Genomic DNA, 26,511 nt, shown 5'->3' with positions numbered 1-26,511 from the left:
ATTAGTTTGTCTATGCGGCTGTTCATAGTATTTTGTTCTATTTTCTATTATTTATTTCCTTCTCTAAAATTGGATAAATATTTTTTCATAAATCTTGCATGTTAAGCATTTTTAAGTAATTTATCCAAAATGATAATTAATTGTCATTGGAGTTTTTCCTTGTCTATGTGGCTATTCATAGTTTTATGTTTTGTTATCTATTATTTATATCCTTCTCTAAAATTGTGTAAATATTTTCTGATAAAACTTGCATGTTTTTCTTGCAGGTTCTGGCTCAGCTGGACTCCCAGTACCTGTACTGCTCTTGTGGAAAGAGGGAAGGTTTGGTGGACCTTGCTGATGTCAAACCATTTAGTGAGCCTGACAGCTATTAGAAACAACCCACTTTCACTTTTATCAGTTGGTTTATTATTTTACCATATTTGACAATTTTTCATCCAGTCCAATGAAAAGCCAGATTACAAAAACTAAAGTGATACAAATGTTAAATTATTTATTACAAAAAAAAAGTATTTGAAACTTGACTCATTATTTTATATCCTAAGTGTTTATTAACTGCTTGATTGGAATACATTATCTAATTGTGCCTATTATTTACAAATTGTGGAGTTTTATTTTACTAAAAGAAAAAAGTGGAAAGATAAAAAATGATTAAACTATTTACAATATTCATATATAACAGTAATAAATTTTAATCAATTACGGCTTCCAGCATTGTCAAATTGAGTTCTAGGTATTGTTTCTAGCACATCTTAAACTTGCACTAGTTATTCATTTCTATTCATGGTGCTTCAAGAAAAATAAAAATAAGGATTTTGTCTTTACAGAATAAACTCAAGAATATTTGCTCCCAACACGCAATAACAACATATAATAAATACTTTTCTTATTTTTGTATTAGTTATGTATGATTTATTATGATCATTTTGATGGGCAACTGAAGCAATACAAAAATCTCCAACAAGTTTATAGCTTAGCATAATTTTTTGTTTATGAGTTGGGCATTGAAGTACACTTCTAAAAGTTGACTTATCTATAAACGTAACTTGAACCCCCTTTCACCATATGGTGCAATGTAAGGTAACCTAAAAAGTGTAACTCACTATTTCATAACAGCAGGATATGCATTGTGAACAATTATTTTATGGATATACATGAAGAAAATGATTATTTCCATACTCTATTTTTAAGATGAAGGCTCCTCCCCCCCCCACCCTTCACCATTGCAATTTTTTTTCAAGAGATTTTAAAACACACACAGCTTTTGAACAAGTATATTCAGTATTTCAAGCATAGGTCTTGCTGTTATGTAAACTAAGAGAGGTGTTCACCCAAATTATGTCACAAAAATACTTGTTTAATGTAAAAAAAAATTCTGAATTTTTTTTTCTCTTTATTCACCTAAACTGAACCTCATTTCAACTCGCTGTAAAAGTCAATGATTTCTAACAAAATGAAATGTCATTGTTTTTTGTGTATGATGTTACCATATACCTATGTGATGTTTGCTTGGCATAATTCTATTCAACTTGACTGTAATTACATTTTACCTGTTTAACAAAGTCCCCACTGTGACAACTTTAATGATATATCATACATTGATCGTGTGCATAAAATATTTGAGACATTTGCATGTTAAATTGCTCATATTTGGACGTAAAGTGTTATGCATTTAGTAGATAAAAATAGTTGAATTATTAAAATAATAATATAAATTACAATAAGGTACTTTGATTATTTTGGTGTTTAGGTGTTGATGTAAATGGCACATTTTCTAAAATTGTTTCAATGATTGTTCTTACATGTAGATTTAGGTTTTAATTCTAGCCTAAAATAATGTTAAAACAGTTTTTGTTGTTACTTGTAGAGCTAGACTTTAAAACCTAGCCTGAAGGGTTGTCACAATTGTTTTTAATCTTACCTGTTGAGAGAGAGAGAGTCTTTAAATTCTGGCCTATAAGGTTTATCATAAATAACATCACATAGCAGATTAGGGGTGTTTGGGACTAAAAAATAGTTAAAACCATAATGTGAACTCACTGCCATGAGCTCTTAGTTTTGTCTTCATTTCTAAAAAAGAAATGTGGGAAAGTAACATTTTTTGGAAAGCTGGCCTAATATGGGGGGTGATATTGACTTTCTGAGGAAAATCTGTGTCAAGTCACTTCTAGAGTCAGCTCATTGAGTAACTTCCATTTCAAAGTTAAATTTTTTTGCAGTTTTGTACAAGTTTTACTGGCTACATTGAGGTCATTTTTATTTTGTTTTGTGATATTTAATTTAATTTCCCAACCTTTTATTTTGTTTTGTTAGCAGCATTTAAATTTTTGTTTTCATTTTTTTTATGAAATGAAAAAAAAAATATGCTAGTCTCTCTGGGGATTGCATTTATATATTTATTTGTTCCATGTGAGAGTTGGCTGTGAAATTTGTCATTTTTAATTCATCAACCAAAGCATAAGATTTTGTATTAATAATTTTTATATTAACCTTCTTTGTCTTGTGAAATGTTTGAATTTAGTGAATATTATTTGCTCATTTAGCGCTCATTTGATTGCAACAAAAATAATAAATTTATAATTGTTTAACAGCTGGAATGATCATTAATGTTAATTAATGTTCATTTTACTTTTGTGATACACTCACATAATAATCTTCAAACTGTTTTTACCCCATTATCTGAGCAGGGTGTATTTAAAAACTTTTTTTACCATATCATAGCCTGTTCCACAATATTGTTTACCTACAGAGTGTGGATATTTATATTATCTTCTTACAACTTTGATTTTGTGATAGTCTTGGTTCCCTTATGTTCAACATGAATATTTTAACCTTACTTTGGCTATGATTGGATTTCTGTTTATTGTATGTTTATTATGTTATGAGTTTAGACTTCTGTGACTGGCCAGATTAATTGTTTTTTAGAAAAGTCAAAATCAAGTCATTCCAAATTTGTTTCTAAATTTAACTTGAAACAAGTTAGAAAAAAAAAAAAAACGTCTTGTTAATGTATTTTAGCAAGAATTACTCAAATCCTTATGACAGTTGATGTAAAAATCTATGTTATAGTACATATAACTTGTACTTAGATTTTAATGGGAAAAAAGGCCAGAATTTTTATACCTATTAGTATTGTGGTTGTAGTTCAGTAATCATGTGCATATTCGTGTTGCACTTCAGGTCAGTAACAGATGCACTCAGATTTCTTTTGGGGTATGAGGCCAGTAACATGTAATCTAAACTTTTTTGAAAGAGAGCTCCACTGTTATATTTCCTTGTCAGTTTATTGAGTAATAATAGTCTTTAACATTCTTTCTGTGTCCTTTGCATTATATCTATAGAAATTTATTTTATAGATAAATTATTAACCGTTGTACAAGTTACTTGATGACCTGTACATGATACTTGATGAAGTTAAATGCTGACCTCTACTTAATAATGACCTATACTTGACGATAAACTCTTTAGATCTTGTGAGAACTTACCCATAAATCCTGACAACATCAATGGACGATTCAGTGTTTGATCTTCAAATCCTGACTTTATCACACCTAATGTAATTATATTACATTTAATGCTACAGTTTGATGTAATTAAAACCTTTGTATGGTTAAACATATTCTCATGAAAATTTCATGTAACTCCTGACTCTACAATCTTGTTTCAGATCACCAATTTCTGATTTGTTGGTTGTTTTAATTTTTTTTTTTTTGGCTTGCATCACTCACTCAACTTGCATCTACCACTAACCCCATGCTAAAATCCTCGCCTTCGTGTTTTCTATTATTAAACCAAAAAAATCAATGTGTGCGGTGAATTTGTATGAAGCACCAGCTATTTGCCTGTGACTAAACTATTACTAAATACAATAAATATGTTCTATTTAAAGATTCAACGGAGGATGTGATGACCAAAAAAAAAAAACTTTCACTCTGCGTGTTGTGATGCATCTCCAGTTTATTTTATGCAATGATTGCTTTTTTTTCTGCCCTTAAAATCAGTATTATTAAGTTGGCCCTCTTGCTCTGATGTTGCTTCACATAATAGCCAGCACGTAAGCCTAGTCACCACTGTGTTTAGACATAATAAATTTCTTGTCGGAGCTTCTCCATCTTCCATGATTTCACTTTGCCAGAACCATTTCGACCATATTCATTAATTGTGTTTTTTCGCGGCAAGTTACTGAAAAGTAGGGAAGAAAAGGAGAATGCTTTAAAAACTAATTTGGTTGTCAAATTTATTTTTTAATATATTTACAATACAACAGTTTTAGTTCAATCAAAAAGGGAATTTGTTGGCTGTTATTTTATTTCGTTTCTTAATTCCAGAGATGGGGTAACTTTTTTATAAATTCACCTACAATTTAATTAATGCAGTCATCATGTATACTGTGCACTAAAAGACAAGTCATGACAGACAAAAACAGTTTTACACCTAAGTCTTTATTTTACATTTCTGTTATTATTAAAACAATCACTTATGCATTTCAGATCTAGAATTTTAAGATATCTTGGGTATTAATGTAAACATTCATATAATTTTTGTTTATTAAAAACATTACTTTTTATGAAGACTTTTTTCATAACTAGTGATCAAGTATTCTTTTTGAAGCTGCATGCTAAAATTGACCTGAGATTCTTAATGTTTCATTCATTTTAAAGTATTGAATCTTGTCATTTGTGTGAGTAGCATATCAATCTTTTAAAAGAAATTTATGTTATCAACTAATTTTCAGAAAATATAATTAAGAGAGCCCTTGAGCAATAGAATACATTTTTATACACTGAATATCTTGTTTTATTATGATAAAAAAAAATTAAATAAAATAATAACTCTTAATAGGTTCATATTACTACTAAAAATCTAGATACTGGATTTAATTTTTTACAAGACATTAAAGGCTAGAGATATTTAGATTTAATCAAGAAAAAATATTTCAATGCCCAGGTTTCTGGTCCAAATTTATCTTTTATCACATAAGCCTTTTAAATTGCTTTACTATTAGATAAAAAAAAAATTAGTATATGATTTAAATCATACAGGTTTTTTCATTCTTTATAAAAAAACAAACTTTTTTAGTAACCCTTTCTAATGTAATCTATTTTATTTTTTCTTCTTACAAAGAACACAAGCGAAGTCATTATTTACAACTAACACTCATTAATTCATTTCATATTCTCCATGTTGTGCATTGTGCAATTTTAAAATGTACTCTCTAAGCATTAACTGACATAGAAACCTTTTCTATGTGTTCTTGTGTGCTGGGATGATGTCTCATGCTTTGAATGGGAAACGAGCAGCTGTTAATATTATCAATCACTCCCCCCCCATCCTTCATTTATATAGATTTACCATCTACCTTACATAGTTTTACATTTAGTGCAGTAATCAACCCTTATACACTAGAATAAACATCTTTGAATCTCAGTTTTAATTCTTAAAATTTGTGTGTGTATATATATAACCTAAGGATTTGCTAGACTTGATGTGGGTCTACATCTGAAGTCTTTAGCTCATTATTTTAATTATGTATATAATGAATTATTTCATTTTTGTTTTATGTATTACTAGTCAGTGTAATTTAATTTTGGTTGGTTTTGAAATGAATCAGTTTTATGTACATATGTGATTAAACAATTGTTCCGTGTGTGTAGTTCTTATTGTGCATGTTTTTTAATTTACCCTTATACAAAGATATAAGGATTTTTTTCTTTAAATCTTTAAAGAAAAGTTTTGCCAATGGCTGTGTCATGTACATTATACAATGTAAGATCTACTTCAGAGGAATGTGCCAGAATTTCTTGTTTTTATTTTTAGGTTTCATTTTTTCCTTGTGACAGACGTAAATTTTTGCAATACCTGGCCACTGCACATTGTAAACCTGCCACCCTTGACCAAAAATTAAGGGCTGATCAAATTTTAAAAAATCTGGCCTAAGCTTGGGTTAGAGCTGTTCAGACATTTCTTAACGTACTTGTTTTAAAATAATCTTTACTCTGTGTAGCTGTTGTGACAAATAAAAACCCAGTTAGTGTAAAAAAAATTTTGTTTTGTTGTTATTTGTAGGGGCTGTACTGTCTTTAAATAAAACCAGATTTGAGTTCCTCTAAATTTTTTTGGTATATATATATTCTTAGTTTGTGACAAAACAGCTTGTTTCTCAAGAAAACAGAGCAAAACATATCTTAAAGCATTGCATTATGATAATAATATATAAACAAAATTCTGAAAATTTTTGAGAAATCTGAAAAAGAGTATGTACCACATTTATTTACTGAAACTCACTGACAGGTTGTTATAAACCTATATAGAGAATCTAATACTTATATATGAAATTTCACCTACCTAGCTGAAACTGCACTATGTTATTATAGTTACCCTTTCAAAACTGGCAGTCCATAGGACAGATGAAGTAGAGTTTATCTGCATATAAAGGGTTAGTGTGGTCAGCACTATGCCCAAAATGCTTTTACTTTCCCTAACTTTAGTCAGGTACACATTAGAGCTGGTTGTTAGGGGGGAGGACATCATACACACACACACATAAGCCACAATAAATACATGAAGAGCCTTCTTGAATAGTAAGTAAATTAATAGAAGTTTTTTATTAAAACTAGATTAAATGTAACCCATAGTAGGAGTATTAACAAGAACATTTTGTATAAAATATCAGATTTCGTACCAATATGAAAAAAACCCAATTTTATATCAACTTGCATTTTTTGTCTTATTAAAATAAAAAGACAAAATAAAACTAAATACTAATAAAATAGTTTTTATTAAAACTAGATTAAATATAACCAACAATAAGAGTATTAACATGAACATTTTGTATAAAATATCAGATTTTGTACCTACATGAAAAAACCCCCAATTTATATCAACTTGCATTTTTTGTCTTATTAAAATAAAAATATAAAAAAAATCAAATATTGCATGCTATTGGTGGTTCCAGGTAAGGAAACTACCAATTATCACACTGAAACACGTACATGGTGGCAGATAAAAATAGAATCTGTACTATGACAATATGCTTGGGGATTGTACAATTCCCCTAATAATGAACATTTGGTTTTTTAAAAAAAGGACCTGCCCATTTGTCTGCTTCACATGAAACAAAATTGGTTAACATACTGTAATACTATAGTTATGTACATACTACACATAGCGAGTGGTTTAGAGCTATTGTCAGTCCATCATGGCACACATGCCCAGTTGATTTCTTTCCATCAGGTTTAAATCCGGAGCCCATTAGGGCTGGTTAGCACAGGAGTGCTGACATGAGTCACTATGTTCTCATTTGAGCAACCAATAAACACAATCATGCAATAGCCAAGCAAGAGATTCTTTCACACAACTTTTGTTTGGGGGTCCAATGGAGCCTGTAAATGAAAAGAAAAATTCGTTCAGAAGAAGTTACAAGACTTAATCTTTAAACAAGTTAATTATTTTTTCTCTCTGAACGTTAACTAAAGAGCTACATAAATTTTTAAAAAGTTTTGCATATAATCGATATAATTATTCCAAAAATTAATTATGATTTATATTTTTACTAGCCGTCCCGGCCAGGCCCTGCTCTGGCTTCTGTGAAAAACCTTTCTGTTAAAGACCATTACCTGTGTGTTTAGTAATCATCATAAACCCGGCATTGCACACCCAAACCAAAACCAAAACAACAAAACGCAAACATAACGCTAACACAATTACAAATACAAACGAAAACAAAAACCTAACAACTAACCCAACCAAAACCACAAACACCAATACGAACACAAAGAAAAAAACAAACGAAAAAGCAAACGAAAACAAACCAAATCCAAATGCAAAACCAACCACAAACCCATAGAAAAAAACACAAACGAAAAAACAAACGAAAACAAACCAAATACAAACGCAAAACCAACCACAAACACAAATACAAACACAAACGCAAAGAAAATAAAACACAAACGAAAACGAAAAAAGAAAGAACAAAAACGAACCAAATCAAAACGCAACCACTAACGCAAACCCAACCTAAACACAAAGAAAACACTAACGCGAACATAAACGCACAGTGCTCAGAGTCTAGCCCGGGGCGGAACCGCCTGTTTCAGCTTAATAAACGACTATAGTACCCCAACTTATTCATAGTCTTTTGCACTCACTTTAATGAACGTAGGCGCGAAACCGAACACGGGAGGCCCGGGACCCCAAAAAGCACCCTGTCTGGGCGCCAGAGGACGCACCATGACGTCACCGCCTGATTGAACTTAGTAAACGACTATAGTACATAACTTATTCATAGTCTTTTGAACTCACGCGAACGTATATACCATAGCGTACACCGGAAGGCCCGGGGCGCCAAATAGCACCCTGTCGGGGTGCCGGAGGACGCCCGGATTTGATTCACTTAAAGACTATAGTAACCTTTCTTACTCATAGTCTATCGCACTGTTAAAAACAAAACTATGCAGCATAGCGCTCACATGATAGCCCAGGGTGCCAAATCGAACCGTGCAAGGGCGCCGGCGGACGCGCCTGTTTCAATTTAGTGAACAAAAATGATAATACTCCAAGCTTATCCGTAAATGGAAAGAAATAAACATATAGGATTTGTAGGACCTGGCTTATTAAATGTTATTGATTTAAAAAAAAAAAATATTGAACAGTATGTTCAGTGTATAGAATAAATAAAAGGCAGTGTTAAAAATACCTAACGACATTGCACTTAATCAATCCCCGCTACTTATGTAATTATTTTTTTTTTCTTAACACCAAAAACAAAGTAATAAAATGTAAATTCTTTCTTCTTAAGAATTTTTTTTTATTAAAGGGAAGTAACTGTGCAGTCAATACATTTCCGACACAATTTTAGAAATTTTATAAACGTCGATACACTTTTTAAAAATTTTATGTCGCGTTCATAATTGAAAATTATTCTTCTAAGTAAATAGAATGAAAATTGTTTTTAAAGACTTTCAATGGTAATTTTTTGACTCGTAAATTTAGACTATGAGCACGATAAAAAATCTAACACTTAAATCCATAGAACTGTCAACGACAAACTTTTTTGCCACACGTTACAGAACTGAGCTTTATATATTAGATGTGAAACTTTTTCAATAAAAATATTGCAACCAATACTTGGTTAGTGACATAAAGTGTACTATAATAAACAATGGAACAGCAGGGTTGGAGGGTAGAGTGTAAGCCTGCTAACACAAAAGTCTCTAGTTCAGACTCTAGGCTTGAGCCCATAGGATGTCCCTGTTCTGATAGCTGGCTCATTTTAGGGCAAGTAATGGAACTGCGCACAGAACTGATCACACTATCCAAGGTCATAGAAAACCTACTTTATCTGCCCTGTTAACTGCTAGCTATGTAAGGGTGACTTGTAATAAATAAGGAATTGAAAATACTGAACTAAACTGTAAATCAGAAGAATATCAAAAATTTACTTAAATGTAACACCTCAAAGCTAAAAAGATTTGGAAATTAAGTTTAGGATAAACAAATCCTCAATTGCTATTCATTGCAGGAAATAATATAATTTATCCAGTCATATAAACACAATTCCTGCAAGAGATATGCTATAAAAATATAATATGCTAGGATAATTTTGGTTTTGTTTTGTTACCTTTGTTCCTTCAGCTTTTTGTGTTGCTTTCAAAATTTGCAAGAGATTATCAAGGGGAAGCAGCTTCCCTGCTACCATTTTTGCTAATAATTGGTGCTGAAACAGAATATTATATTTGCTCAACATTATCAGTTGATAATTAAAAGTTGCGTTGTACAATAATTAAACTGGAGGTAATAAACTGGAGACACAGAAATCTAATGTTTTATTTAGTGCTGTGCTGAATTTGTCAACACTGTAGCCCCATTTTCATGAAAGGAATGTTAAGATAGATCAAAGATAGCTCACATGTAGACATAGTAAACTGAAGATTGTTGTTATGATAGCAAACAAAATACCTATTAAATAAATGACCACATTCGGTGAGCATATGAATACATATGAATATATATATATATATATATATATATATATATATATATATATATATATATATATATATATATATATAAACAGGATTTAATTTTCTAATTATTTCTAAAATTCAAATTAGTATCATTAGTGTTTTCGTTTATTTTGAGTTCTACAAAAAACATCCAGCTTACCTTATTTTGTAGATCTGTTATCTTTGCTTGTAATTCTTTTTCATTTTTAAATTTATGTGCACTTTCAGCATTCAACCTTGTCTCCAACTTTTTAATTTTCTCCAGATCATTTTTAACCGTTTGCAGAGCTGTGTCATGTGATTCAACTTTTTGTGACAACCCCTGCAGTTCTTGTGAGAGAGTGGTGTTGGGCGACATGTTTGGATAAGTAGTGAAAGTCCTTCTGCCAATGTTGTTGATCATTAAATAATGACTGTGTAGACTTGAGCTAAGCTCTGCTATTCTATCAGACACCTCAGCACTTTCTTTTTCTGTCTTGTTTTTGAGTTTTTTTATCTGGTCAGTAAAATCAGTTTCAGTCCCAGATAGCCTAGATGACATTTTGTCCAAACGGAGGGATAATTTTACTAACTTGTTATCCTGTAATGCCTGACTAGGGTTTGTTTTTGTCGGGGATTCTGTTTGCTTATGAGATAGCTCCTTAAATTTTTCATTAGAAAATGCTTTAAATGAGTCCACTTCAGAATTTGTGTTTTGAATGTGTTGAAAACATTTTTCTGAAGTGCGTTCCAATTTATTCTCTAGTGTTGCCATGTGGGATGAAAGGGATTCAATTCTTGTTTGAATCAAATCAATACTGTCTTTTAGATCTTTCATATCTGCAAAGTAAAGGCAGTAAAAAATATTAATTTCTTTAAAAAAAATTATATTGTAGTTTAATTCATTCTGAAATTCATGTTTGGATATTGTCACTGATTTAAAACAAAGAAAACATGAATGATTAATATACATATAAACAGAGTAATATTGGAAAACTGAAGACCCTAGGGATATCTTGGGAATGGCAAAAAGAACAGCCGGGAACCAGACAAAGTAGAAGATTATGGTTGAGGTCCTGTGCTCCATAAGACGTAAAGAGGACAAAACTAACTAAACTATAAACATAAACAAGATAATGCGGTTAAAAAAATATACATTGGAATCCTTCGAATACAGAAAATACATTTGAGCAAATAGCTACTTGGTGAAATAAAACTGACACTAAATTAGCATTAAATTATACACAACAAAAACAAAATGAACATTTAAAATTACCAGTCTGATGAGGTGTTACAATAGGCTGCGGTTCAACAGGAGCACCAGCACTTTGCTCTGTAAGGTAAAATTAACAAACGAATGTTAACAAACTAGTTATTACATAAATATAAAGATCAATAAAAAAAAGTAATTGGTTGAAAAAAGTGACTTAGTATTTCTCCAATCAAAACTTAAATGTTTTATATAGGCCCATGATTATAAATTCTAATCAAATATTTAGTTGAACACTTTGTAAATAAAACTAAAATACAGAAAAATGTAGCAGTTATTATTTAAAGAAAGTTTCCTTAAATGAGAAATACTAGTCAATAGGGCAACTACTGTAGCATTTACCTTCTTTTGTCCCAACTAAATGCAAGCCTTTTTATCCCCTTTATGTTATACTTTAATGTTAATTTCTCCTGAGTGAGAAGGTAATTCCTGGTCAATCTAAACTAGCTACAATCCAGCCTTTAAATACAAGGGAACTTAACTATGTTTTGCATGTATTCAGCTGCCCAACCACAAAGTCCAAGAAAACAGCATAACTATTGGCATAATGTTAATAACAGACAAAGGTAGTTATAAAAGCCATGCTTTTTCAGATGCTGACAAATTTTGATTTGGCTACTTTCACAAAAGAAATGAGGGAATGATTTTTAAGTTTCTTGTATATTCTTATATAACAATAAGGGTTGAAATGGCACTTTCAACTTCTATTGTAATAAGGCTGTAGTAATATAGACATTTGTTACTAAACCATTAGTTTTTCAAGTTCTTAGGACATGCTTTATGTGAATATGATACAAAATAATCAATCTGAAGGTTTTTGAGAAATCAGAAATACAGCTAAATACTAGTTTACTGGAAATCGCTCTACAGTTGCTAAAAAACACATAAATGCAAAAAGTTCTTTAAAATGTTTTAAAAAGTAAATAAAGAAACATTTTTTAATATTAGTTTTTTTAATATTATCTATTTTTTAAATAGAATACAATCTTGTAGAAAAATAGAATTTGCACTAAATGAATGCAACCAATGAGTGCAATATTCTGAATAAACATGAAAGCTTATTTGGGTTTGCTTCCATAGCCTTAGTCAAAGAAGGCAGCACTTGTTTGATTTTGGAGGTAGATCTAAAGAATAGAGTGAAATATCACTTCCGGTAAACGAAAATCTTTCAAAAGTTAATAGAAACCAGTGCATACAATATGATACTTATATGTGTAATTTTGTCCACCTAACCTAAACAGTACTTAAATTATTTCCTTTAGAGAAACCAGAAGTTAGAGTAAGTAGCACTTCTGGTTATTGAAAAAGACTCAAAAATTGATAGAAGACTACAAATTTGATAAAATAAATTCTTGCATATCAAATTTCTTCAAAACAATGGTACTCTAGTTATCATGTTTACCAACAGACACATACACATACAAACAAAACTGCAAAGTTTTTGTTAAAATATTGATTTAAATTTTTTGCACAAATACAATACTTTCTATACTAGAAAGTAAAATACCTGCATCAAATTATCTGAACATGGTATTATGATTTTACCTATAGAAAATCTAAAATAAAATAACCACACTCCTATAATTTTATGACGGCAGTTTTCATTACGCATGATCAGTCTTTCAGTAATTAATAACAAACTGTAACAACCTAGCTGCATGTGCAGGCTCACAGTGAGGTTACATCATAGACCTAACTAACACACAAACCATATCTGAAATCAGACAAATTATTTTTTTACCTTCAATTTCTTCAGCTTTTGAGACTAAAAACAACGCAGCACTGTCTATCACATGGCACCAGTGCATCAGGTCTGTCTGTTTTCTGTCTGTCTTTGTCAACCAGCCATTTACAGCATCCTTGACCTCGATGCATTATGGAGACACATTTTTGTGTGTAAATAAATGAGGACAGGATTAACAATCATATGTGTTGTTAAAAAAAATAAAAATTTTGCTGAATTGTCTAAAAATACTTCACTGTTTTAAAAAAGATGCTTTATTGTTGAAGCAACACTGGTAATTATATTAAACTTAAGTTGGGAAAGCTTAAGTGACTGGACACTACAGAATTCCTCCTTTTTTACCACATAGATGATAGAGCTAATAGTGTCAAAGGCACAGGTATAATTTACATATGAAATAAACTGCTACAACTTTATTTGTAAGTTTGATTGACTTCAGTGTTAGCAATTGGTATATATTAATATGAAGAATCTGTTATTTTGCAAAAATGCAATGTAACAAAATATGTATAAAGTTGTAAAGTCATACTACATCAGGGCTGCCCACACCCAATAAATTTTTTTTCAGAAACAAAAGCACACATTTTCTAGATCTATAATAATTAGCTCCTGTCAATAATTAAAAAAAAAACACCCCTTTTTGTATACAAATACAAGTAATTAATTTAATTTTAGATCTACATTATCACAAAATTTATCGGCATAATGATAATATATAGCAATACATAGAGAGGTCAACTGAAATTCTTTAATTAAAGAAATTGAAAAATTGTAATCAGAATTTAAGAGTGCTTGTACTTGTAGCCACACCAAAAAAAAAAAAACCAATGGCACCAAGAATTCACAGAATATTTATTTTAAAAAAACTTACAGAGGAAACATATCTATCCACTACTTTGTGTATATGTGTTCTTTGACAGTCCAGGAAATTAAGTTTTAACTGAATAAAATCAACATGTTGATGGGGCAGGTTGGCAGTCATCTTTGTAGCTCAAACTAGATAAAAAAAGCAATCAATGTTGTCAGTTATCTTGTGATGACTAATACATTACAATCATCTTATCCTACTGGTGCTCTAATGCTGATGGCCGTATGCCTAACGCCCCACATTAGACACAGAATATTCGTCCGCAGGCATTTAGTGGCAAGCCTTTTTGACGGGGATAATGTGTTGAGGCCGTTGTGCCAGGCATCTCAAACTAGCAGGCTGGAACATAGCATTATAAAGGTTCTCCATCAATGTCCTAGGCATTTTTCCCGGTTCACCTCCTTTTATTAGTCCTACACTTCATAAACTGCAGACCCACTTGAGTTGACGTCACAAATCTTTACTCACTCTGTAGCAAATCATGTGACATGGACATCATTTATGGACAGCCCCCATATAATTAATAATATGATATTACAAATTTGGGTGTTTGATATTCATGATACTGACATTTTGAAAACAAAATTTATTACCTAATAAACTATCTATGATAAAAATTAATTTCAGGATATTTGAATAGATTGAACCATAAATATCTACAATATTGGTAAAACCTTAGTTTAGCGTCTGAAATTATCGGGTAATATTTGTTGAGTTTTGGTAACTTAAGTTATGTTAAACCATTGTTTATTTGACCATTTAAATTAGTAGTTCTAAAACTTTAAAAAATATATATAAATATAGATAATAAAGTCAAATAAAGTCAAATATAATAATTTGTTTAATGTTTTTTGGCTTGAAGCGGATTTGCGACCATTAATTAATAATTAGATCTAGCTAGTTGTTAGGCCAAGTAAAAAAAAATCTAGATTATGAAAATAGTAAAAATGATTACAAAAATAGTAAAAGTGACTAGAAACAGGGTCGGTAACTTATTTTGAAAATGAAACCAGACCCTGTAACCACACCATTATTTTTGCTTATAACTTTTGTCTGTTATTACTGGGAAGGGCGGGTTAGTCTAGCCCTAATTATCAGCTTTTCAAAAAACAGTTTGAAGAGTGAATCGAAAATACAGGTAGTTAAATTATACGTAGACTACCACTCACAGCTTCCCTCACAATATTTTTTTTATAAGACTACCTGCCTGCAATCTCAGAGAAACTTAACGAAACAATAACGGGTAAAAAAAAAAGAGGTCAAAATTCGTATGGCTGATCATTCTTTCATTAAATAACAATTTTAAATACTTTTAACACATTTACACGGTCAGTCACCCAACAACAACAAAAAAGACAGGTCCCCTAATGACGTAGTAACTGAGAAATTGGGTTTCTTCTGCGATCCAGTGAAAAACGTCATACCACAGTGTAGACCCGTCCAGACTTTTAAAAAGTGTGAAATTCTCTTTTCTAAATTCAAGACTTTTTCCATTGCGCATGAACCGTATTGAACCCTGTTAAACAATATTTAGTAGCAGAAATATTTTGCTGAAACACTTAAAAATAACTAATTATAATACAAAATGATTGATAAAACAGTATTTAACATGCAATCAAAATAAATCTATCAACATTTTAAACGTTCTCTATGTATGGTTTACAGTACTTCCGGTGGATTTTGGAACTGTGTGACAGACTTTGCCATTGTTTTACTGTTTTTTACTGCTATACTATTCCGGAATAATAACCGACGCTAAATGAAGGTTTTACCCAATATTTTATTAAAATATACGAAAATATTGTTTAATATACTAATATAATATATAATAATTATAGGCCTACTCAGCTACTCATATTTAAAGACATATTTATAATTTTATGATATTCAATCATCGATTCCCTGTCCCTCACATTAACTTTTAATGTATTGTAAGGGAGAGGGAATTAATGAAATATTATTTCGAGTAGCTTCCATTTAACTTCTATTCGTATGAAAATGTATTGATGTGGGTAAAACTCCATTTTAGCGTACTTTATTCCCCTCTTCACGTTCACCTCCAATTGAGCATATTTTATTATAAACACAACCGAAAGACACAAAAACGTCAGGAAAACACTAGAACTACTTATTTTTTTATGAATGTGATTTTTAATTAGAAAAGGTAAAAAAAAAAGATAAAAAAATATTAGAACTGTTCCAATAATTTATATCTTGTGATCGTCAGTGGGAGAAAAATCCTTACATGGTCGCGGGTTCACCTTGAGTTCACATTGACTTTAATTATCAGCATACATCATAGCTCGGGCAATAGCTGTTTGAAATTGTGTTGGCCTGTTTTGGGTTCATTGTAAGTTCATAAATGTTTATTTATAGTATCATGTCTGGGAGATACTTGTAAATGTAACAATACAAACTTAACCGCCTTGCAATTGTGAGTTACGTTTGCGTAGTTCACCCATTGCCATGAAAATTCTGACACACGAACATAGCAAATTCAATATTCTAAATTTGGATTTTTCTCAAGTTTTGACAAAAGTAAAATATCAAAATCTAAAACAAAGTCTGTTTCTTTGTTTTTTTATTCATTTTTAATTATTTGTCAAAACAAAAATACAATACAAATATATAAATCGTGTTTTGTTTCGGTTATTATAATAAAATACGCTCAACTGGAGGTAAACAAGCAGCGGAGAATAAAATACGCTAAAATGGATTTTTACCTTGATGTGTATTTAAATATAGAATCTAGGCCCTAATTGTCTTCTTAAGTTTTGGCCGAATTATTTTACGACCCGACTCCACTATACAAATGTGCAACAGAAACAGTGACACTTCACTGATGACTACGGTAACACGGTTTTACTTTTACCTTGAATTTTTACTTTTTTTAGTCTGAGTCTAGCTCTCTACTCTCTAGCTAGAGTCTAGACTAGATTCAACTCTAATTCTAGATAATTAAATCTATGTCATTCATTAGGCTTATTACTATAAGTATAAACTATAGCCTAAAGAATCCAGATTCTAGAATATAGACTAGATCTAGGCCTAGATTTAAATCTCCATCTATTCTAGAATCTAGATCTAATCTTTCTAGCCTACTTTTCTAGGTCTTGTTTCAGTTTCGGTTTCGCTATTTCCGATAGGTAAAATTAAAACTTGCACATCCGGTTTTCGGACTGAAATTTAAAATTCGCTTCATTCTAGATCTATTAAAATATGACAATTTAAATGCAAAAGCGAGAGTGGATGGATGAAGTAATTAAAGTGATGGTATATGTTATCACTATTTTGTTAACTACGACCAACTTGTTTGTATATCAAGTGACACGAAATGGTGCAATGTGTTTCAAACATTTAACCCTGTGATTTTTATGTTTTATGGCTACTGATAGCAGCTAGTTATATAGTAGTAATTCTCAAAGAGGGTAGGGGGGGGGGGGGGGGGGCAGGTGGGAACACTGCACATCTGAGCACGTCCACCGAAATAGAAATAAATATAATTTATACTTTAACCTCAACCCCTCCCTCGGAAAATTTAATATATCCCTCCTCCCAAGAGCATAATCTCAGAAAAAATACTGTAGGTTTACTTTATATATTTTCAATTTGAAAACTTACCTCTAGGACTATAGATACGTCGACATCTTCATGTTTCACAAACAGAAGTTTGTCCTGCATGATATCTGCACGGTCAATATACTTTACACGTAGAACTGTGGTCAGCTTGCTCTAAGCGTGTTAAGCTAGGAGATACTTATTGCTATAAGTTTACCACGCTTGTTGCATGCAGATCTTATCATGGCAACACACCGTTCCTAGTCAAGTTAACGTATATTTTTAGCATTAAAAATTAAGAGATTCAATGTTTCGGGCATTTCTTCGTGGGAATGGGATGAGGTGAGGGGACTCACATGCTTTCCAGACCTACACGCCGCACCCTTCTCTTTGATAATTTCAACGAAAGCACATATATTATGCAGTGATAAGCAGCAGTATAGCGGCCCATTCCTGCTTATGGGACGAACAATCAATTTTTGCGCCCCATCTCTCCCCGTTAAAAAAAAGGTGTTCAAGTTGGCAAAAAAGCGCACCCTCCCTCATATGGGAAAGTTGGGTATTTGACCAGTCAATGTATCTTAACAGTTTTTATTTCAATGACACAGCTGATGTAGAAAACAATTAAATCAGTCTGGAAAAGCCAAGTAGTATTTTTCTTAAAAACTTTGACTGTGTATAATTCAGTAAAGCAGTTCAGAATGTTTTATTTTATTTTTATTTTCTCCCCAGTTTGGAGCCCCCTTATGGTCTCGCCTGTTGCTGCCTCCACACCCACCCAATCCTAGCAACGCCTCTGGTGATAAGCCTAGTGTAACAACACTTATTTCTTGTTAGTATTACAATACGGTCGTTGTAGTGGGTTCGTTCATCCAGGAACAAGAGCAACAGTAGTTTGTAACTTTAAAATTTATTTACAAATCCACAATGAAATGATAATGATCAGAGTTTCTTCCAGGCATCTCTTCGGGGAGGGGTGGGGGGGGGGTTGGCCCCCCGAATTTTTTTTACCGCCCCCCCCCCCCGAACGAAATGAAATTTATATCATTTAAATAGAAAATATATACTTTTAACAGTGTCCGCCCCCCCCCCCTCCCGAAGAAAGTCTACCGCCCCCCCCCCCCCCCCCCCCCCCGAAAATTTCAAGTGCCCCCCGGAGAAAAAAGTCTGGAAGAACACTGATAATGATGCATAGTAGGAAAAACGATTATTATAGTACAGTCAAGAAACAAAGTAATGTAGTGACATCCTACTACACACGTCACAGCCAGGCACGCGCACATCGTTCACCTTGCGCCTCCTTTTATACGTTCCATTCTCTCCCCTTATGTCAATGAGCGATCTCACAAAAGCATGGAAAAATACATGACGAGTCGCTCAGACAGTCCTTCCGTTGGCCAGGTACTCTACATTCATGCAACTTCATGTAAAAAACAATATAATAAATATACCCAGTAATACAGTCTGTGACACCTAGAAGTTTAAAACGTATATGCCTATATCTTTATTTATAAAAGTATTTAAAAAAAAACGAAAAAAAAAAAAACAAAACAAAAAACCCCACCACTGTTAATTAAGTTAAATATATTTAACTAATAATATGAATTTAAATTTACAACACAAATCAACAATAAGAAAAAAATCCAGGCCCGGTTTATATAGAGAACTAAACCACTTGGCAACAGTTGGTTACAGAATGTTACTATTTCATGCATATTAAATTGAACTTCTCACGTAGGTCTTAAACCATACATATCTTTCCTTTTAAACAGGACCTTTAAATAAGGATATGTCATTTCTAAACGAGGTCAACTATACATGTTATAACTGTAACAACACCCGTTTCAAATAAAAAAAATATTGGGATGGTTTATATTGGTAGGTTAAAAAAATAATGGCCTTTGTATTTGTATTTTTAATGGGCGAAAGCAACTAATACAATATATACACGATCACTCAGACTGAGAGCATAAGACATTTTGAATTGTTGCGTACAGTGTTGTAAAAATGCAGTAGTTTGTTATTCTTGTTTATTTACGTTTGTCCATTCTTGGTACTTAGCGTAGGCAAACGGTAAAGTGTAAGCTATTGGGTTGGCAGCTGAGTTGAGGGGTAGGGCTATGATAGCCAGCCAGCCATGCGTGTCTGGGCTAAATGTCTGACCAGCGAATGCCATGAGACCAACGACACAGATGGGCAGCCAGCAGAGGATGTTGGACAGGACAATCAGGGAGAGATTTTGTGCGACTGTGATCTCACGTTTTCTCTGGACTGACGTGTTGATCATGGAGTTGGAAGAATAGATACTTTTAAAGATCACACATTGGCCTATAATTATAAGAAGAATCAACAGAGTGTTGACAATGATGTAGAGAGTCAATGAAAACATCTGGCCTAGCTCGTGTTTTAAATTGATAGGAAGTCCAAGACAAACAGAACTTGAAGAGAAAACTTGCCAGTCTGGAAAGATGAGTGGAATCAGAGAAATGCCGGAGGAAAGTGTCCAGACCACAGCTAAGATCAGTTTCAAAACTTTGGGCGAGAACTTAACCTGCTTCAAGGGGTTTCTAAAGATCAAATACCTGTCTAATGTAATGAGTAACACGAAGACGGTAGAGCTCTCACTCGATAGGGTAGCGAGGAATCCAGCGGCTTTACATAATGAACTGTCTCGCCATTCTGTGTCAAACAGCACGTAGTTGTCACGGTAGTAAACATCAGCTCCTGCTATGATTATCAGGTAAACGCTCATTAACAGATCTGACAAGCCCAGGTTTGTCACAAACAATCTGTGACCCTGCTTAAAAATGTTTTTTTCATACAACAGCCTGTAACTTATTGCTACAAAATTGCCTATACTACCAAGTAGCGCTACGACCCATATCAGTGAACGTTTCACTAAATCACTGAGCAGATTTTCACAAGAAGATATACCGTCACTTGGCGCATAACACTGGTGTGCGGCTATGCCCGGCCCTCTAAATTTCTCACAACATAATTTGTAGCTGTCTCCGTGGATTTCTGATGTAATGGTCATTTTTTGGAAAAACAGAGCGTTTTTAGAATTAAAGGATATCATTGAGCTTTTTAAATCTAAGATGTCAATAGTTATCTTTGTATCAAACCAGTCGGACTGATCGACTTTAGTATAACTAAGATTTAAATATTTCAATATAATTTCTTTTGAATGTATGAAGCGTAATGATACAATTTGTGTAAAGGACAGATCAATGGTATGCATATGCGGTACAAAATGGAAAGGTAAATGAACATTAATTACAGATGTATGGGATAAATTAAAATAGTGCAGATTTCTTAAAAAAGGAGAAAACTTCTCAAAGTTGTTGAAGTTGATTTTGTTGTAGCTCAGGTCAAGCAGGTAAGTGTTGTAGAGGCTATTTTTAAACGAAACTAAAAGCTGCATCAGAGTTTTGTCGTTGAGATTACAATTTGATAAATACAGCTCTAACAGTTTTGGTAAAGTTGTTGATTGAGGTATGTAAGCTTTAGATAAGTCTAGACCTGACGCTTTAATTGCAGCTGTTCTCTTGTCAATTGACTGAAAAAGTTGCATGAAGTCAACTGCGCTGTGATTCGTGACTCGAGCAGCTCCCCATAGACACGTAAACCCTGACGGACATTTCTCATGACACAGCAGCTCGTCTTCGCGATTTGCACATTGGTCGCGGCCATCACATACGTGGACAGTGTGGACATACGTACCAGGTTTTCTACATGGGACTAAGTCATCGGTAATTATCTGCCTGTCCTCCAAAATAAAATCCAGTTCATCGTCACCCAAAGGACAGTCTTTGTTTCCGTCATTGACCAGGTATATTGGTATACAGTAGGATAAATCACATTTGAAAAAGCTCGTTCCACATTGAAAACTTTCACAGTTTTCTAAGTGTGAGAGATCAGTGCAGCCAAACATTTGTTTTGATATCCGACCTCTAAGGTAAACACACCTTGCTGCCCAGCTAGTTGGTTCTCCCTCAAGTTTTGAATCATTTGTCTTGTCGCATTGTGTTAGAGGCTTGCCTGGTTCGTTGTCAAGGAAACACATCGTTTTATTATGGCATGTTGCCTTGACGTCGAACTCTGTGGAATTTCTGCTAGTAAGAACGTAGCGTTGCTGGAATGGTTTAGAGCCGTTATAAAACCACAAGCTGGGTAAACACGTCCCATCTGCTGTCAGGGTCTCCACACAGTCGATACAGTTCTCCTCATCACTGCTGTCCAGGCAGTCCTGCACGCCGTCACAAATCTGTTCTTTCTTTAGACACGTATCTCTGGCATTGTTAAACCACAGCGAGGCTGGACAAAAGAGACCGCTGGCACAGAAGTTATTGTCTGTATATAAACAAAGATTTTCGTCTCGATACGTTTTACAATCATATTTCGTGTCGCACACGTATCCAAAAGGGATGAGCTGAACCCCAGCTTCAAGTTGTTTCTTCTCTGTACAGTCAAACAACAAGGATGTGTCTGGATCTTTATTTAGAAAGTTGAATGGTTTTTTTCTGGAAAAATCGTAATGCATTTTTTGGTGGTTATAGAGTTATAGCATGATTAGCGATAACAATATTTTCGAAAAATTGAGGAATATGCTCAAACAATTTCGAGGAGATATTAATAGAATGTAAAAAAGGCCCCGCCCCACCGTCAAAGAAATATATATACACATATTAGTCTTCAATTATACATAAATTTAGTAAAAACGAACTTTTATTTTGTTTATATTCTGGTATAGATTACTAAATAGCATATATCTAATTATACTCTCGGAGTTAAGTTTAAATACACAAAGAAGCATGCAAAAATATTAGGTACCTTTTTTCACTGTCTAAGATGGAATGTTGTTGCAGTTTTTCTAATTTTGTTTTGTTGGTTATTTCAGTCTCGCAAAGTAAGAATTTTGTGTTTTCCCAGTTTTCATCGATAATTTCCCATGAAAGAGTATAGCTTCTGTTGTCCCGTTTCTCAAAACGTAAATTGTACCAGCCCACCCTTGCAAAACTATTTAGACTAGGTAGAGTAAATGTGTTAGGGCGGCCGTTTCTCCACTGGAAAATATTAGCAGCTTCGTGGTTAAAAGACATCCCAGTATAAAACGAAACATCGGTTAGATGGCCGTAATATTTCAGCAAATATTCAGAGATGAGCTGTTTCAAGAAATTTAGTTCTGTCTCCGTTTGTATGACAATCAGCGCTGAGCTCTTACTTTTACATGTCTTTTCGGCTTGATCGTGTGACACGGAACTGTTACTGAGCTCAATTTTGTAGCACGAACGTAACGGAGGTTGATCAAACAGAACCCATCCTTGCATACATCGGCTACACATACCAATCCCAATGTAATGATTAAAAGTAAACGTGTCTTCATCATAAACCTCGTTAAACGGACATGTATCGTAGTTTTTCACATTGGATATCAGTATAATATACAGTAACATGTTGTGGTACTCATAAAGAAGTTTTTTTTCATGTAGGATGTATGTGGCCCATTCGTTTCTCGATAAAACCACAACAAATTTTTCTCTGTCGAGAATGACGTACTGATACCGCTTAAAGTAAGACTGAGCATATTCCAAAAGGATGTTAATGCTGTCTAAACCAGACTCTGAGTTGACAGTCATGTTTTCTACTTGATACAGAATGTCTTTGATGCGTTGGTGAACTTTAAAGTCGACCAACGGCGTAAAAGTGTGAGTCTTATCAAAACAGAGAATGATGGCGATTCTGTTTCTCAAGGGTTCGCGTCTCGAAGATGGAATAAAAAGCTGGATAATGTTTTCCAGCCTGGCTTTGTCCCTCCAATTAGACAAAGTGATGAAAAAAATAATTGCCCTCCCTCCTGATTGGCAGTTACGCAATGGAAACTTCCCAATAGTATTCATTTCTGAAACTGTTAGTTTTTATTTTTAGTTATGTGATAAGTAGTTCACAATTATGTTTAAATAAAATCATTTATTATCTCCTTTTTAGTGCGTAATGATATAAAAGCTTGTTATTAAAACGTTTTTATGCATTTTTTCAGTAGTTTAAATTTTTAATACAATATCGTTGCATGACTAATACACATAAAATACTGCGCCATATAATAGCGCGGTAAATAGTATTTTACAAAGGAAATTTAGTGTATAATAAAACTGAACATGTTACTTACTCGCACAGGATTTACTATAAGGCTCAGATGCAGCAAAACTAACCATTCCCATTACAAAAATTACGTTCATGATTGTAAATCCAGAACCTGAAAATTATATTAGTGCTGCTGTTAGCAGTAATAGTAAAATATATTGTTGACAATGCTATCGTTACAAGTCCACTAAACCAACAGTAAATTACTTGGTCGCCATACGTTAAAGATGGACGTTGCTCAGGTAACATCGAGGCCCACACCGGCCCTATCTATCAGGGAAAGAAGCCATCCCCCTCATCAGAGGGTTAAAAAAAGTAAAGGTAAAGTTCCCTTTTCAAACCTGACAAGTGAAGTGGAGTTCACTTGTTTCTGTTTCCTAGGCATATGAAGAGATAGTGTGGTCAGCACTATGCCCATCTATTTACCGTTTCTAACGTGAGTTAGGTACCCATCAGAGCTGGATGGACTCAGGGACGGTCTACTGACTTGATCCCGGATTCGAACTCAAGACTTACGGGTTAGCAGTCCAGCTCTGTACCGCTAGACCACTCCATCCCGTCTCAACAGAGGGTAGTGCAATTTTATGGAGCTAAATATATCGCCGAAGGGGTGGCGTGCCTAGAGCGCTAGACTTCTAACCCGAAAGTCTCGAGTTCGAATCCGGGTTCAAGTCAGTATAACGTCTCTCAGTCCAGCCTAATCTGATGGGTACCTAACTCACTTTAGGGAAAGTAAAGGCTGCTGACATAGTGCTGACCACATTTTCCCTTCATATACTGAGGTTAAGAAACCTAAACTCTACTTCATCTGCCCGATGGATAGGTCTAGTGATGAATCTTTACAATGGTCTAGGTCAGGGTTTCCGGTTTCGAGTTAGTATGACGTCCATGAGTCCATCCAACTCTGATGGGTGCCTTACTCATGTTAGAGAATCAAAGTCGGCTGGGCATCATACTAACCACTCTCTAGCCATTAGTGTGTCGTGGTCATTGAAATAGACGGACTCTACCCTTTCTGTCACAAGTGTCTTGGTCACGAGCGAAAAAAGCTGATGATGAGATATAAAGCGCAATACTCACATATTTGTCGGTAACCCATGCTGTGAGCAAACATCTATGATGTTTTAACTAGTTTTAAAAAAGGAGCATATGATTAAAATCAGCGGATAAACAAACTAGTTGTCTGGTATGCTGTTTGAGATTAGTTTGTTTGCCTCAGAGGTCACGTGGTGTTTAAGACAATGATTGGTTAGAAGGAAAATGTTTCAGCTGTCTGTCAATGTCCAAATTACCACGTCGACATAACGTGGATGGTGGACGACGTTTTTACTGTTTGAATTTATTACGTTGTTGGCTAATTATTTCTGTTGTTTTGTTTACAGTAATTAAAATAAATGATCATCGTTGACTGAGAGAGAGAGAGAGAGAGAAAGAGCGCGCGCGCGCGAGAGAGAGAGCAAGCCGATCAAACACTATTTTCTATGAAAGACTCAATGAAATTATCAATGACAGAGTCAATGATAACTACCGCTCTCCTGTATTTTTCTCTCGAGAAACTCAATGATAAAGCGTTAGTAGTTATAAAGAGAGAGAGAGTTTATCAAAACGGAAATAATTCAACTCGTTTAATTAATAAAGCGTTAAACGTAATTATTAATTCTTAATTTCTCAGCGATTAATACAATTGTTTAGGGACAGTTAAACTATTTTTTAAAAATATAGATCCTCGATCTTCATTTATAATTTATTAATAAAAATAAGATTTTTAAAAAATAATTAAAACAGGTCTTTGTACTATATTATTAAAAAAAACAACTAATGAATATAATAAATAATTTTGACTATTTCTCATTCTAAACCTATCGAATATCTTTTTTTTTTAAATGCAAGGTAATCTTTTATAGAACCTACATGATTAACTTTTCTTCTAATAATAAAAAAAAACTCTAAATAAAAACTATTATTCCTACAAATATTAGAGTAGTCTCCCTTGACAGTTTCTATTCGAATGTATTTTGTGTTAATGTTCGTTATGAAATACAGTTGACTTTTTAAATTAATTATATAAGAAAGCAATCTATCTCTGTGTATATTTATTTTAAAAAATATTATTACAATAATTAGAATGGGTGTTTCTGGTTAAATAGCAATTATTCTCATTCTAAATCTTTGGCTATCGAGTTTCATGGGTTTTTAAATTTAAGATTATGAACACATTGGCTTGACGAAAATGATTATATACACTTAAATACATACTAAAATTTACTTTTGTTAATAAACCTACACTATTTTATGCACACATACAAAAAAGAATATTTTAGCGGCAGTTACAACGTCAAAAAAAAAGGAAACTCCTTTATACTGAATAGTTCTACGTAACAACAAAAATGTAAAAATACATAGTCCTAGAGCACACTAACACATACATATATATATATATATATATATATATATATATATATATATATATATATATATACGAAGATATGGGTGTGTGTAAGTAGGATGTGTGGTGGGTAGACAGGCGGGGTGGAAGGAAAGCAGTTTGGCAGTAATAACGGTAGGTAGGAAAGTAGGTAGGCAGGCAGCAGCGCAGGCAGGTTAGTAGATAGGTAGGTACATAGGCAGGGAGTTAGGTATGTAGGTAGGTGGGCCTAGGTAGGAAGGCGCCTCACTCGGTATAGTGAGCGATTATAGTAGCCCATCATATTCATAGCGTTTCGCAATTATTAAAACGAACAAAGGTACCATAGTACTCACGGGAAAACACGGGGAGCTAAATGGAACCCTGCCAGGGCGCCACCAAATCGATTTTTTTTCGCAGAAACCACCACAGGGGTATTAGCATTAACTTCTCAGATTTGAATGACAAACGAATGAAATCTTTGGTAATGCTTATACAAACAAACCCACATATTCGTTTTTGGGGCGCGGGTTTGTCCAC

At 33.3% G+C, this 26,511-nt stretch overlaps 2 protein-coding genes across 8 annotated transcripts in view; one reads left to right on the top strand and one right to left on the bottom strand.

Moving 5' to 3' along the window:
* The window catches only part of LOC131935517 (serine-rich adhesin for platelets), a 56,372-nt gene extending 50,337 nt beyond the window's left edge, over positions 1 to 6,035 (top strand). For 4 of the 6 annotated variants that reach the window (XM_059291938.1, XM_059291934.1, XM_059291937.1 and 1 more), the window contains one exon: positions 267 to 6,035. In XM_059291938.1, the coding sequence (XP_059147921.1) occupies positions 267 to 374 (108 nt within the window). In that variant the 3' untranslated portion in view covers positions 375 to 6,035. The remainder of the gene's footprint in view (positions 1 to 266) is intronic. The other 2 variants (XM_059291939.1, XM_059291936.1) reach the window with 1 other exon arrangement.
* Positions 6,036 to 6,715: 680 nt separating this feature from the next.
* LOC131935515 (uncharacterized) lies at positions 6,716 to 17,007 on the bottom strand. Of its 2 annotated transcripts, none has more exons than XM_059291930.1 (7): positions 16,968 to 17,007; positions 13,869 to 13,993; positions 12,995 to 13,118; positions 11,260 to 11,316; positions 10,165 to 10,823; positions 9,620 to 9,715; positions 6,716 to 7,382 (listed from the first exon to the last, which is right to left on the bottom strand). In XM_059291930.1, exons 2-7 carry the CDS (start codon positions 13,977 to 13,979, stop codon positions 7,350 to 7,352), a joined length of 1,080 nt encoding a protein of 359 aa, XP_059147913.1. In that variant the 5' UTR covers positions 13,980 to 13,993; positions 16,968 to 17,007; the 3' UTR covers positions 6,716 to 7,349. The 2 variants fall into 2 exon arrangements, with proteins under 2 accessions (XP_059147913.1, XP_059147915.1); XM_059291932.1 differs by lacking the exon at positions 16,968 to 17,007 and adding an exon at positions 16,738 to 16,826.
* Positions 17,008 to 26,511: the final 9,504 nt, after the last annotated feature.

The sequence above is a fragment of the Physella acuta genome, unplaced genomic scaffold, assembly GCF_028476545.2.
Source record: "Physella acuta isolate Inbredline_101_S28 unplaced genomic scaffold, ASM2847654v3 ptg000147l, whole genome shotgun sequence".
NCBI classification, from domain to species: domain Eukaryota; kingdom Metazoa; phylum Mollusca; class Gastropoda; family Physidae; genus Physella; species Physella acuta.
Note: the sequence above shows the minus strand (reverse complement) of the source record. Positions and strands in the feature narration are given on the sequence as shown.

What these genes read in the sequence shown, in the direction of transcription:
- LOC131935515 (XM_059291930.1), bottom strand. Translation starts at nt 13,979, where the DNA reads ATGACTGCCAACCTGCCCCATCAACATGTTGATTTTATTCAGTTAAAA. An exon ending in AAAAGCTGAAGAAATTGAAG is followed by an intron (nt 11,317 to 12,994) that starts GTAAAAAAATAA and finishes TTTACCTTACAG; the next exon opens with AGCAAAGTGCTGGTGCTCCT. An exon ending in TGTAACACCTCATCAGACTG is followed by an intron (nt 10,824 to 11,259) that starts GTAATTTTAAAT and finishes TTTACTTTGCAG; the next exon opens with ATATGAAAGATCTAAAAGAC.